Source organism: Capsaspora owczarzaki (assembly GCF_000151315.2).
Source record: "Capsaspora owczarzaki ATCC 30864 unplaced genomic scaffold supercont2.2, whole genome shotgun sequence".
In the NCBI taxonomy this organism is placed as follows: domain Eukaryota; class Filasterea; order Ministeriida; family Capsasporidae; genus Capsaspora; species Capsaspora owczarzaki.
In genome coordinates, this window is record NW_011887293.1 from 520432 (window position 1) to 533625 (window position 13194).

At 53.5% G+C, this 13194-nt stretch overlaps 5 protein-coding genes across 5 annotated transcripts; 3 read left to right on the forward strand and 2 right to left on the reverse strand.

Annotated features, from left to right (window-relative positions):
- On the forward strand, nucleotides 1–827 carry CAOG_01340 (glyoxalase/bleomycin resistance protein/dioxygenase). The gene has a single exon (XM_004349810.2). It carries the CDS (start codon nucleotides 66–68, stop codon nucleotides 684–686), a length of 621 nt encoding a protein of 206 aa, XP_004349860.2. The 5' UTR covers nucleotides 1–65; the 3' UTR covers nucleotides 687–827.
- CAOG_01341 (protein kinase) lies at nucleotides 781–2791 on the reverse strand. The gene is made up of 4 exons (XM_004349811.2): nucleotides 1488–2791; nucleotides 1364–1401; nucleotides 1212–1283; nucleotides 781–1087 (listed from the first exon to the last, which is right to left on the reverse strand). The coding sequence occupies exons 1-4, from the start codon at nucleotides 2728–2730 to the stop codon at nucleotides 926–928; spliced, it is 1515 nt and encodes a 504-aa protein (XP_004349861.2). The 5' UTR covers nucleotides 2731–2791; the 3' UTR covers nucleotides 781–925.
- A 217-nt stretch (nucleotides 2792–3008) lies between these two features.
- Nucleotides 3009–7600, forward strand: CAOG_01342 (hypothetical protein). The gene is made up of 6 exons (XM_004349812.2): nucleotides 3009–5529; nucleotides 5653–5824; nucleotides 5899–6129; nucleotides 6211–6281; nucleotides 6366–6511; nucleotides 6631–7600. The coding sequence occupies exons 1-6, from the start codon at nucleotides 3186–3188 to the stop codon at nucleotides 7339–7341; spliced, it is 3675 nt and encodes a 1224-aa protein (XP_004349862.2). The 5' UTR covers nucleotides 3009–3185; the 3' UTR covers nucleotides 7342–7600.
- A 6-nt stretch (nucleotides 7601–7606) lies between these two features.
- CAOG_01343 (hypothetical protein) lies at nucleotides 7607–9168 on the forward strand. Its single transcript, XM_004349813.2, has 5 exons — nucleotides 7607–7664; nucleotides 7782–7981; nucleotides 8103–8234; nucleotides 8330–8756; nucleotides 8878–9168. The coding sequence occupies exons 1-5, from the start codon at nucleotides 7621–7623 to the stop codon at nucleotides 9032–9034; spliced, it is 960 nt and encodes a 319-aa protein (XP_004349863.1). The 5' UTR covers nucleotides 7607–7620; the 3' UTR covers nucleotides 9035–9168.
- Nucleotides 9169–9258: 90 nt separating this feature from the next.
- Nucleotides 9259–12561, reverse strand: CAOG_01344 (hypothetical protein; the record flags this gene model as incomplete). Its single annotated transcript, XM_004349814.2, has 21 exons — nucleotides 12489–12561; nucleotides 12335–12418; nucleotides 12185–12268; nucleotides 12037–12120; nucleotides 11887–11970; nucleotides 11734–11817; nucleotides 11568–11651; nucleotides 11419–11502; nucleotides 11252–11335; nucleotides 11102–11185; nucleotides 10932–11015; nucleotides 10783–10866; nucleotides 10618–10701; nucleotides 10468–10551; nucleotides 10302–10385; nucleotides 10155–10238; nucleotides 9988–10071; nucleotides 9839–9922; nucleotides 9672–9755; nucleotides 9479–9553; nucleotides 9259–9331 (listed from the first exon to the last, which is right to left on the reverse strand). Exons 1-21 carry the CDS (start codon nucleotides 12554–12556, stop codon nucleotides 9259–9261), a joined length of 1728 nt encoding a protein of 575 aa, XP_004349864.1. The 5' UTR covers nucleotides 12557–12561.
- Nucleotides 12562–13194: the final 633 nt, after the last annotated feature.

The following is a 13194-nucleotide window of genomic DNA, read 5'->3' on the forward strand; positions in this document are numbered from 1 at the left end:
TTTTCGTTTTGTCACTCCGTCGAACAACCAAACAAACAAAAAATACTCCCACAAACATAAACAAAATGCTGGGATCGCTGAGCAACATTGTGTCTTCAGCTGGGCTGAACGGTTGTCGCTTGAACAGCACCCGGCTTGCGATGGCAGGGCGAATGGGATTGAGTTTTGCAACTGGCTTGGCGGCGAATTCGGCGAGATGCGCGTCGACTGGCGCTGCTGCTGGTGCTGGTGCTGCTGCTGCTGCTGCTGCTGCTGCTGCTGCACTGCAGCCATTCCATCTGGCCATCCCAGTGAACGACTTGGCGGCGGCGCGGGCGTTCTACGGCGGAGTGCTCAACCTGAAGGAGGGCCGCTCGTCCGCTGGGTGGCAGGATTACGACTTTTACGGCCACCAGCTGGTGATTCACCAGGTCACCCGGGATTATCGCGGCAACGACTACTTCAACCCGGTGGACGGCGACCAGGTGCCCATCGCGCACTTTGGCGTGGTCTTGAACGTTGCCCAATTCCACGATCTGGCGCAACGCCTCCAGAAGGCCAACACCGAGTTCCTGCTCAAGCCGCACGTCCGGTTCCAGGGCCTCAAGGGCGAGCAATGGACCATGTTCTTCAAGGACGTCAGCGGAAACAACCTCGAGTTCAAAGCACTGACCAACCCGGACGATCTCTTCACCAAATTTGAGTAGAAGCAATCTCAAGTTAGTTCTGTTTTTGTTTCAGTATGTGACTATCCGCTTCCAATGCTCCATCATTCAGTACAGAAAAGTTGCATACATAAAGTTCGGTATCAATGCTCAAGATCAATGAGAGGTGGATTGATTTTCAAGACAGCATATTAAAAAAAAAAAACAATTCACAATTGACACCAACGAACAAACGAACGAACGAACAGCAATCATCGGTAACTGGCGCGCTGTAACAGCTGTTACAGCATTAAGAAAGTCAAAATATCAGATAGCGACACGATTCCAATCACCCGCTTGTTGTTGTCGACGACGATCAAACGATGAACATGGGTGCAGACGATCGAGTCCAAAATGCTCTTGAACGAGTCGGTTTTGAGACACGTCACAACGCCTTCGAAGCCCTGGGTGATTGAGGTGGAGGTTAAGGGGGGGGAGGAAGGGGCACAGCAGCAAAGTTAGGTGCGGCACTGATGATGAAGAAGAAAAGCGCAAAAGTCTAACAAAGCTGATTTCGAATCCTCTTACCTCTGCACGATGAGAGAGAGCTTCAAGCACAGGGACGTCCAAGTTGTTATAGGTTCGCTCGCGCGCGAGATTCTGCAGGGGCCAACGAATGATGAGATGCAGGAATGACGTGCAAATAAGGATACGAAAACAAACAAAAAAAGCGCCCTTACAATGACATCGTATTTGGCATAAACGTCAATAACAACACCTGTTGAGAGGCAGGGAAAGATAAAAACGATTGTGAGCGAGTCAATACAGACAAACAGGCACAAGAAGAACAAGGCGCATGCTTACCGGTCTCGTCGACAATCGGCAGACAAGACACGCGCTTCTCGGCAAACACGTTGAGAACAATGATGAGCGGCGTGTCGGGCGAGGCCGTGGCAATGTTCTTGTAGGTGCCAATGTTGAGCTGGCCGATCGAGTGCGACAGGAAGGCCGGTGGCGATGTCTGCTTCATCGAGTTGTACATGAAGTGGAGGATGCGCTTGTGGGTGAGGACGGCGACCGCGCTGTTGCTGGCCGAGTCGATGAGCGGCAAGCGGTGGATGCGCGACATGACGAGAATGCGAGCAGCGTCATAGAGGGTCGCCATGGGCTCGACCGAGATCATCTTGGCGGGGAGTTTGGTCGAGACGACCTCGCGCCACGTCTGGATGCGGTGCTCCTCGACCTCGTCCATGGTGACGAGCGGCGACTTGTAGTAGAATCGCAGAATGTTGATAAAGTCTGTGACGGTGAGCATTCCGACAAACTGCTGCCTGGACGAGTCCCAGATGGGGGCCGAGCGCAGCCCGTTCTGCAGGAGTGCGTAGAAGGCCTTGCGCACGAGCAGGTTGACCTCAAAGACGATAATCTTGCCCGAGTCTGGCACCAGGTCGTAGCAGGTGTGCTGCTTCATGATGGCAGTGTACAGCTTGCGCCCTTCCAGGATGCCTGCTGGGTCGTGGATGGCAGGCGCAGACGACGCTGGGCGGGATCCCGCTGGTGACGCGCCGGCAGACACTGCAGACGACGGACCGCCGCCAGGTGTGCTCGGAGTGCCCGCGGACGCAAAGTGCGCTGATGCAGGGTTGTTGCCGCCACCAGCCGCATTGGGAGTGGCGGCAGCACCAGCGGCGGAAGCGAGCGGCGCAGTGAGCATTGAGGAGGACACGGACGCCGACGACGACGACGAAGGGGCAGACGCTGCAGCGACATTGGCACCGCCGCCAGCGAGCGCGCCCGCAGCCATTGCATTGTTCAGATGGAAGTGCTGGTTGCTGTGCGGCTGCTGCTGCTGCTGAGGTGCGCCCAGTGCGGACGACGCCGACGCTCTCGGCTGGTGGGTGATAAAGCCGCCCCCTGTTGCTCCTCCTGCTCCTCCTGGTGCTCCTGGTGCTCCTCCTGCTACGAACGATGATGATGATGATGCTGCTGGAGCAGTGCCCTGCTGCTGGTGGTGTCTGCTGCTTGAAGAGCTGCTGTTGTGGCGGTGGTGGTCGTCGACAGCCATCGGCATTGCATACGAGCTCAGATCGTCCTCCATTGCTTGCATTCGAACAGAAAGGGATGACGGGTGAATGAGAAAATGAGAATGAGATTGAATGAAAAAAAAAAAAAAGTGGACTGAATATGAAAAAGTGCAAACTGAGTGCGAGTTCAAAGCAAAAATGAAGCGGAAGTAGTGCGAGACAGAGGGGAAAGAGTGAAAAGAGTGAAAAGAGTGAAAAGAGTGGAAAAGAGCGAGAAAAAAGCAGCTGAGCGTTCAGTCACCCACCACCACTACTGATGCTATCATTGATCATTCATCACTCTTCACTCATCATTCAACATTGATTATTCACTCATTCTGATCATCCTTCACTCGTCATTCACTCGTACTGATCGTTCATCCTTCTCACTCATCGTTTCAACTTGAACAGTCTCAGTCTCTCGCTCTCTCTTTCGATAGCTGCAACTTTTTCTTTCATTTTTTTTCCGTTCCACCACAGTTCAGCAGCACCACCAACCATGCACCGAGTGGTGGTCACGGCGGCGGGACTGCCAGAGCGACTTGCACAGTGGCTGCAGCGAGGACGACGACGACGAGATTCAGCAGACGAGCAAGAAGAGCAACAGGGACGACTCGATGCTGCCATCCGAGCACTCATCGCATGTGCTGAAGATCAAGATCACCACCAGGCAATGATGACCATCGACCGAGAACGAGACCCGCCGCTGCTGCTGAAGGGCGACAAGGAGCACACCGACGAGTGGGAAGGCGCGCTTCAGACGATCGTCGCCGCGGCCACTCTGCGCGTGCGTGAGGGTGCCATCCAGGAGCAGGATGATCAAGAAGACCAAGATGAACCAGATCACGAAGCGAATGGCGGAAGCGCTGGCCTCGGAGTGGACGAGGACGATCGATACCAAGCTGCACTGTACGACGACGACGACGACGACGACGACTCATTCAGTACGAGTGACCACCAGGGCAACGATAATCGGATTGGAACAAGCACCGACGATGCGCAAAGCAGAGCTGCAGGAATGGACGGGCTGCGACAACGGCAGTTCCGCATCGACGAGCTGCTCGCTCTGTGGGCTGCTCAGATGGTCGTTGCGCTCGAACACCGGGGACGACACGAGCAGCAAGCTGCAAGCGACAGTAGGTCGCAATCCATGCAAGGGGTGGAGGCCTCCAAGACACAAGACACCGCTTTACCGATGGACGAGTCTACCGCTCTTGCTCCGGCTCCTGCTCCGGCTCCGGCTCCGGCTCCGGCTCCTGCTGGACCGTCCAGACAATCTCAGGCGCTCATCCGGGACCTGCAACAGCTAATCGTCACTCTGGTACTGAGCACTGGCTTGACGCCTCGATGGCTGTGCGACCTGGCTTCATCGTCGCCACTGCCAACAACGGCTCGGCTGCTGCATCGCCTTGTCGCTCTGCTCGGCGAGAGCGCCGTGGTCGCTCTCGTTCAAGCTGTCGGCTTGCTGTATGACTCTGACAACCAACACTTGGCGTGGAGATGCCTCGTACAAGTATGTCAGTCCCTCGTCACTCAACCTGGAGTCAGCCGCTCCATGTTGCAAGCTCAAGCCACTACTGCCTTCCAGCTGCTTCAATCGATTCGCCCAGGCTCATCCTTGGCGTGCATGATTGATATGGTTTGTGTGGATCGCAATCTTCTCGCTCTCGTTCTTCCATCCGCGCTCCAAGAATTCACACCGGAGGCATCACCACCGTCCAGCTTGAAATGGCACCAATGGCACAATCTCGCGATCGTCGTGCCGCCACAAGAACTTGACGGGACAGTGTTTTCGACGCTGCTCGAAGACCTGACCCTTGCACAGACCAATGCCTGCATTGCCGAGGCCGTGCCGGATCTCGTCTTGCTTGCCCAGACGGTGCTGTCTCGTGCCGACAATTTGCCACATTCGTTTGCCTCCATCGCTTCTTCCTTCCTTCGCCAGACGTTCGACTTGGTGTCTTTGCCCACCACCTCGCGAGCAGGCAATGAGCTCATCCATGCTTTGGCTGCGCGCCCCGACGTCCTGGCTCGCAGCTCTTTGCTGGCACAAGGCGTGTACTCCAGCTTGAGCGAGTCCGAGCTCCATCCCGTTGATGCTCGCAGCTCCCGTCGGGCACCAAGGAGCCCGACTGAAACGTCCACCGATTCGGCAGTTCAAGCGGTTGTGCACCTCGTTCATTCCGTAGTTCGGAGCACGGTCTCGGGCGCCAATGCTGACTGGCTCGCGGCAGCGCGCAAGGTTACTCGATATGTCGGTGACTTGCACCCACTCCATTTGGATGCATGGCGTGGAGCTGCCACCTGCCTTCTTTTGAACGCATCAGTTCAGGATCCAAACAATGTGGACACTGCGGACGCTGGCAGCACGATCGCGCTCGAGACTGGCGTTCTACGGTTGCTCGCTTGCTGTCTGGCTACCGGGGCGTCTTGGCAAGCTCAGAGCCCTTCGTCCGATTCCATGCAACGAGTGCTCGCTTTGGTCGTGTTCCAATGCTGGAACAGTCTGGCCAAAGCCATGCTTGGGTCTTCTCTCCATGGTGAGGCTGCGCGGATGCTCTCCAATAACGCGATTCGGCACGCGAGTATTTCGCTCAGTGATGCAACGAGCGTCGATGCAACCAGTGGCGCATGCGAATCCATCTTCCTTGGGTTGATTGGAAATGCAAGCACCGCTCCCGACGCCACCGCGACATCGACCCAAGGTGCGGCCCTCGCTGTTGCCGATACTTTGGTGGGCGATCTGCTCTCGCTAATGGCATCGCAGATGAAGTTGCTGTTGCAAAATCAACCAAAAGCTGCCGAGATGCTTTCTCCGAGTCTTCAACTCACGAGCGATAGCTGTAAGAACGTGGCTTGAGCGGAGAAGGCGACATGGTTGGTTGTCTTTTTTTTTGGAATTTGGAATTTGGCAGCTGACTTGTGTTTTTATTATCTTGCCTTTTGGATCGGGGTCCTCTTGTCAGTGGTTTCACTTTGCCTGTTTCCGTCGATGCAGGCGCATGTTATAGAAAGCTTGGTAGACGCCGGAATATCGGACGCGGCCTTGTCGGTGCATCTGTTCTCGGCGGCTACGTCTGTCGTTGAAGCGCAAGCACGGCAACTTGGCATTGCGCAAGACGAGCTTCTTCGTGCAAAGTACGCGTGCTCATTGCTTTTCGTGTCCTGCTCGATGTTTGTCAGACTCATTGGATTGATTTCTTTTCTGATAGATATCGAAACTCCTCGACAGTTGCACAGCTGCTTGACCACTGCGTTATGATGAATTCGGAGCCCCATGCTACAAACGAGACGGATGTGCGAGACCAAGCAGATCACTTTGGCAGTCGCGTGCTATCGTCCGTGCTGAGCTCTCGTGTTGCCTTGTATACTGCCATTCAGCATGCTGGCGCGTACTTTTCGCAACATCGTGAGCTGTTTGCCGATATTCCTTCGTTTGATCGGTGAGTCTCTTTTGCCGCTGTTGATGTCATTGCCACACACACACAATCTCATGGTTTGACGATTTTTTTGCCTTGCAACAGCGATCGTATGACGGGAAAATGCTTCCACGAAAACCCACTCCTCTTCCACGTTTTATGGATTCTTGCAGAGAGTGAGTTGTTCGCGTTTATTGCGCACCTGCTCGGGACGCTCCAGCAAAAACTAACTCGCTCAAATTCCCCTCTTGTTGTGGTAGCGCCGACAATCCTGCTGGACTCGTTAGTATTGATTTGCAGTCTGGTAATCGACTTGCGCTCGCGCTGGAAAAAGTCGTTGCAGCCTTCCAGAAAGCAGTTTCATGAATTGAAGCAAACAATGATGTTGTTTGCCATTGTGGAGAAGGTTTGTGGAATTTTTGGGGGCTTGCAGGCAAACCTGCTGGTTTGATTTTAATTCTCAAGTTTTCTTTTTTTTGTTTCTTGTGTTTTGCTTTGTTTTGGTTTGTATTTTTTGCTTGGTAGGCGCAATGGTGCCCACTTCCAGTGACCAAACTGGGCGCGCTGGTGCCGCATCTCCTGGGAAATCAAATCGCAATACTTTTAAAGTGCGTGCGTGAAGCACTGCACAGCGGTGTGAATGCAGACATGGCGTTTGCGCCACTCGTCGACAGCAAGCACGAATCGCCAGACTCGACCAGCAAGGCTCCTTTTGCAGTCAATTGGGCTTGCTCCCCGCCAAAAGTCGCTCGGACGTGGAATTGGCGAGTAGAAAACGTCGACAAGGGCATGTCGCGTTACACGTTGCGAAGATTGATGGAGCCCATCAAACCCATTGTTCTTGGCAACATGGCGCTCTTCGACACCCTGTATGCTCAGCTCTTCCCCGTTTCCGAGGTCGCGAATGACACATCCGCCGTGTCGAGCGAGTCCATCCTCTCGCTTGCGACCGAGTTTGTCCCGTCCGGGCATTTGCTCTCGCGCCAGCCTTCCATTCGCGAAGACAAGCCGGCCGTGGCTGTTGACGACGAGGGAGAGGATGAGGATGAGGAAAGTGTGACGGACAACTTTTTGGGTACCGAAACCGAGCTGGACCACCTCAAGGGTACTTTGATCAACCGTTTGGACGGATTCGAAGACGAGGCCTCCACGACTCTTCTCAGTGACACTGCGGCCGTCGATGTTGCTTCTGTGGATTCGAGCGCTTCGTCGAACGATTCACTCGGGCAAGAATAGCTTGGAGTGGATGCAGTTTGTAACTTTTGATAAGAGCCATTTGGTTTTTGTTTGCGTTTTGATTTTCTTCGAGATACTAGTGCTCCCGTACATGTAACATCATGGCTCTTTATCGACATCCTGCAGTATCCCGCTTCACATGTCCAAGGAGTCGGAGAGCATGAGCTTCCATTTGTCCTTTGTGTGTGTTCCACTTCCATTGCTGCCATTTCAACCAACCCAACAACCACCCAATTTCAACAACGAAATTCACCATTCCATCTTTTTGTGTTATTCGCCATGGATTACAAGTTGGTCAAGACATCCAAACTCAAGCTCAAAGGGTGCGAATCAGAACGAACGAACGGGGCGTTTCGTACTTTTGGTGACCAACTTGTGCGACCAAAGCGATGATCTCACTTTGTGAGACGCGTGCATGTATGTACTGTTGTGAATTGCAGAATCGACCTGAGCAAGCCAAAGAAGAACAAGAGCGCCAGCTCGAGCGGGCGCGCAACGACGACCAGCGACGACGGCGCAGCTCCGTCCACGAGTGCCTCTGGCTCGGGTTCAGGCTCCGGTGCAAGGTCGTCCAACAAGGGATCGACGGACATTGGTCTCGAAGCGAGTAGTGCAGGCGCAGGGAGCACGACACGACATGGTAACGCAGCACGAACGACAGCGAGGCAACCGCGACGACGACCGGTCTAAACTCACCATACATGGTGCTGTGGATGTCGTTCTGTTCACAAAAAAACCGTTGTTGTTGCTCGGTGTTGTAGGAAAATGGTGGGCCGTGCCCGTTGCGGAAAACTTGCGAGGCGATGTCTTGATTGAAGCGGGCGACAGTGGCAAGTACATCCTGGCTGCTGACAACGGCTCGCTGACTACTGGACCTCTCTATGATGACGAAGGTTGGTTGCTTTTGATTGGTTTCATTGGTGGATTCAATGTCGAGGCAGCTTTGCCCCATCTTTGGACGGTTGAAAACTGAGCTGATACGGTACAGATCCGGAAGCACCGTCCCCCGCAGAAATCTTCACTGTGGTCCAGCCGGAGCCAAACACTGTCGCATTCCGAAGCCCGTACGAGCGCTTCTTGACGGCAACGACGGAAGGGCAGGCTGTTGCTCAGACCAAGGCTGTTGGGCCTCGCGAAATCTGGCAGCTCGTCTCACTGGACGACGAGGAGTGCTGCTTTGGCATCCAAAGCCTCCATACCAACAAGTTTCTTTCTGCGACGCCGAGCGGAGCCATTTTTGCCAACAGTGAGGAACTCGGTCCTTCCGAGCGATTCTTCTTGCGGTCCAACCGGCCGCGACGAGAAACTCGGCTTGACACTGCGGCAGTCCTACGAGCTGATCAAGAACGAAGTGTCTTCAATTCGATCACTGCAGACGACACTGATGGGCTCGTTAACTTGGCAAACAGCATTTCGTAAGTGGGAGACAGAGGAGGGGCGCGTTAATATTCAAATTGGTTTTGCACTTTGCAACCTGATTTTGGTGGTGGGTTTTTTTCCTATTGTGTGTCGGCCACCATGATTGCTTGTTGCTAGACGGAAGTATCAGGCAGTCAGCAACCAAACGGCCGCCAAACACAAACTCGACGCGGATCAAGTTCGGGTGCTCAAAAAGGCGCGACTCGACGGCACAGTGCATGAGGCACTCCTCGATCGACGAGCTCAACTCAAAGGCGACAAGTATTGCAAATGAGTACTCGAGCCCGTGTGTCTGCTTTGAACGCGTGGCATCTTGTGAATTTGTCGCGCTCTGCTCAGACTGCCATTTTCAAACAGCAGATTATGTTCTCGCAAGAGTAGTAGAAGTACATTTTCATTGATACAGTACTAGTACGAGCCAGATGGGTGCAGCTCCAAAACAGCCTGAATTAAACATGCAACGCAACATACACTCAAACATCAAACACCTAGAGCAGCTCACGGAACAAAGGTCTGGTTAAACGCGCCCTGCTTGAAAGAAGTCAGACGCACCCGGATAATCGGGCAGGTGCTGTGGCGATGGATCATCACTTGAGCACACGCAACACAGACGCATGAATTGTGAACACAGGCGCTGACTCTAGCCTCTAGAGGTGAAACAAGTCAAGTCAGAAAGAAAATATAGTCACAAACACCCGCAAGACAAAGTGCAACTCACGAGAACTCGCAATTCGCGGGAAGTCTTTTGGAAAACAGCTGCACAACGCTTGGCGAGATCTGGTTTTGTGATAGACTGGTGCAAGCATAAACACGTGCAAAATGTAATGTCAACGAATGTCCCGTGCTCGTTAGCTCAAACCGCGGCATGTAGAGCCGCGCACCCATCGGCCCTGCACCGCAACGAAACGTACGAGAGTTTGGACAGTTCTGCCTTGTTCCAAAGCGCAAATCCAATTGCCTGTGCTCCAGCGTCTCCAATTTGATTGTCGTGCATTCTGTGCCAGACAAACATCAGTATCAACCCAGATGTGAGCGAAGCTGGAGATGCAACCAATAGCCAATCGTGCGGCTACAATACCTGAGTGCAGTCAGTACAGCCGATCCCTGTATGCCTTCAGCGATGGCACGAGCTCCACTGTCACCAATCTGGTTGCTGCTCAAGCTGTATCAAGTCGTTCAAATGAGAGCCGTAGGATCAGCATGCCCCCTGTGACACCACCAACATACTAGAGCATAGCCAGCCCCGCTTTGTTCCGAAGCGCAGATCCGATCGCCTGAGCTCCCGCGTCGCCAATTTGGTTGTTGAACATACTAACACAGGCAGAAATCAGCAGCAAGTCACTCTTGAGCCAACCTGGACATGTAACCGACATTCAAACGTGCGACTAGCATACTCGAGCACAGCCAGCGCAGTCGACGTCTTCAGTCCCTCAGCGATGGCACGGGCTCCAGAGTCACCAATCTTGTTACTGTTCAGGCTGTAGCCAAGTGATCGAATTAGAGCCGAACACCAAACAGACACTCTACACACCAGAACGTACCCGAGCACGGACAGGTTCGGCTTGTTCCTAAGCGCAGATCCGATTGCCTTCGCTCCTGTATCACCAAATTGATTGGTGTGCATCCTAACTCAGGCAAACATCACAATCAAACCACTCTTTAGCGGAGGTGGACATGCGACCAAGGAGAAACGTGCGACCGCTGTACCTGAGCTCAGTCAGCGCTGTCGACGTTTGCAGGCCTTCAGCGACAGCACTAGCTCCGGCATCACCAATATTGTTCTCTTCCAAGCTGTATGAAAGTGCCAAAATAAGCGCCGCGTTCCCACACAGGGCACTGTACACCAGCAGAACGTACTAGAGCATTGACAGATTCGCTTTGTTCCGAAGTGCCAATCCGATCGCCTGTGCTCCCGCGTCGCCAATTTGATTGGTTTGCATCCTGTGATGACAAATACCAGTCGCAACCCATTTTTAGCAAACCTGAAAATGCAACAGAATGTCAACGGTGCGCCTACAATACCTCAAGTCAGTCAACTCAGCTGACGTCTGCAGGCCCTCAGCGATTGCACGAGCTCCGGCATCACCAATCTTGTTCTCATCCAAGCTGTATCGAGTGGCTCAAAGTAAGCGCCGCATTCCCACACAGTACTGTGCATCGCCAGAACGTACTAGAGCACGGACAGATCTGGCTTGTTCCGAAGCGCAGAGCCGATCGCCTGTGCGCCCGTATCACCGATTTGGTTGGTATCCATCCTAAGTCACGCAAATATCAAACCGCACCAAGCCACTCTTTAGCAAAGCTGGAAATGAGAGCCAAGTCAAACGTGCAACCACCGTACCTGAGGTCAATCAACTCAATCGACGTCTGCAGCCCTTCGGCGATGGAACGAGCTCCAGCGTCACCAATCTTGTTACTGCTCAAACTACATCAACGCGCTCAAGTGAGAGCCATGTGACCAATAGCCCCCTGCGATGCCGCCAGAACGTACTAGAGCATGGACAGGTTGGCCTTATTCTGAAGCGCAGATCCGATCGCCTGGGCTCCTGCGTCACCAATTTGATTGGCATGCATCCTAACTCAGACAAGCATCCATTGTAAGCCATTCTTGAGCAAAACTGGACGTGTAATCAAAGTACAGACGCGCGACTACAATACCCGAGCTTAGCCAGCGCAGTGGAAGTCCTCAGTCCCTCGGCGATGGCACGAGCTCCGGCATCACCAATCTTGTTCTCGTGCAAACTGCATCAAGTAGGTCAAAATAAGAGCCGCGCTCCCTCAGGACACTGTCTACCACTGGAACGTACTCAAGCATTGACAGGTTTGCCTTGTTCCCGAGCGCAGCTCCGATCGCCTGAGCTCCAGCGTCGCCGATTTGATTCGAACTCATCCTAAGACAGACAAATATCAGAAGCAAGCCGTTTTTGAGCAAAGCTGGTGATGGTATCAAAGTCAAATGCGCGACCGTACTACCTCAGCTCGGTCAACGCAGTCGAGGTCTGCAGGCCCTCAGCAATGGCACGAGCTCCGGCATCGCCAATCTTGTTCTCGTCCAAGCTGTACCAAATCGGTCATGTTAGAGCCGCGTGACCGACAGTCCCTGAAGAGACCAGCACTAGACCATACTTGAGAATACTCAGGTTTGCCTTGTTCCGAAGCGCAACTCCGATCGCCTGCGCGCCTGCGTCGCCGATTTGATTCGTATCCATCCTAAGACAAGCAAATATCAGAACCAAGTCATTCGTCACCAAACCTAGGGATGTACGGTTGTAATACCTGAAGTCAGCCAGTTCGGGCGACGCCTGCAGGCCCTCAGCGATAGCACGCGCTCCGGCATCACCAATCATGTTGCTGGTCATACTACATCAAATCGCTCGAGTCAGATTCTTGTGATCAACCACCCCAGGACAGCACCAGAACGTACTAGAGATTACACAGGTTCGATTTGGTCCGCAGCGCCAATCCGATCGCTCGAGCTCCGGCGTCGCCAATCTCGTTGTCCTCCAAACTGATTTGACACAACTCGGGTGAATTATCGTCTTGAACGACACGCGTCCTCGCTATTGTGCCTTACTCAAGCAGCTGCAACTTGCTGTTCTCCTTGAGACCCTTGGCAATCACCAACGCGTCCTCGTCGGTGATTTTGGAGCTCTGGAGGCTGTGGTGAACAAGTCAGAGACTTGGTAGCCATGACCAATGACCACGTCTCAGATTTGAACGATACTTACTGGACCACATTGCCAGCCTTGGCGATTTCAAACAAAACTCGCTGCCGTGGCGTACGTGCAGATGCCATCTGCTACGACAATCAGGGCAGTCAGCAAGGTCTCACCGATGCGAATAATGCCAAGCCACTCCCTCTCCCTCCTCTCCTCTCCTCTCCTCTCCGTCAGTCCAGGACGGCGCAGCCCACTCTTGTATTGCCTTGTTACGCATCGTTCATCGTTCGTCGCCCGTGTCTGGAGACTCCACGACAGAGACGGCGTTCTCCTCGTTCATGAGGCGGGTCTTCCCGGTTCTGAGCCAGCGTGTGATGAGCCACTCTCGCCAACACCACAACCATCGCCAACGTCTACACAAGCGGGATCCATCTGGAGCGAGCTGGATCAGGCGTGTCTAGTGGCAAAGTTGGTGCCTGAGCCTCGTGCGATTGCGTGGACCACGATAAGCGACGAACAAAATTGGGGAATCAATGCAGGTGGTTGTTTCCAAAGATAACTCGTGTTTCATTCCATTCACCATGCGTTGGATTGCGCACCAAGTGGCAGACTGTGTGTGATGAGCCTGTGATGTGTGATGTGTGTTGTGTGATGTGTGATGTGTGATGTGTGTGATGTGTGTGCATCAAAACAGAACAAGCGACCAACAGCAACACCAACCTGAACAAACAAACCAAAGAGAGAGACTGAGTTGAACAAATTAGGTTCAATGTTT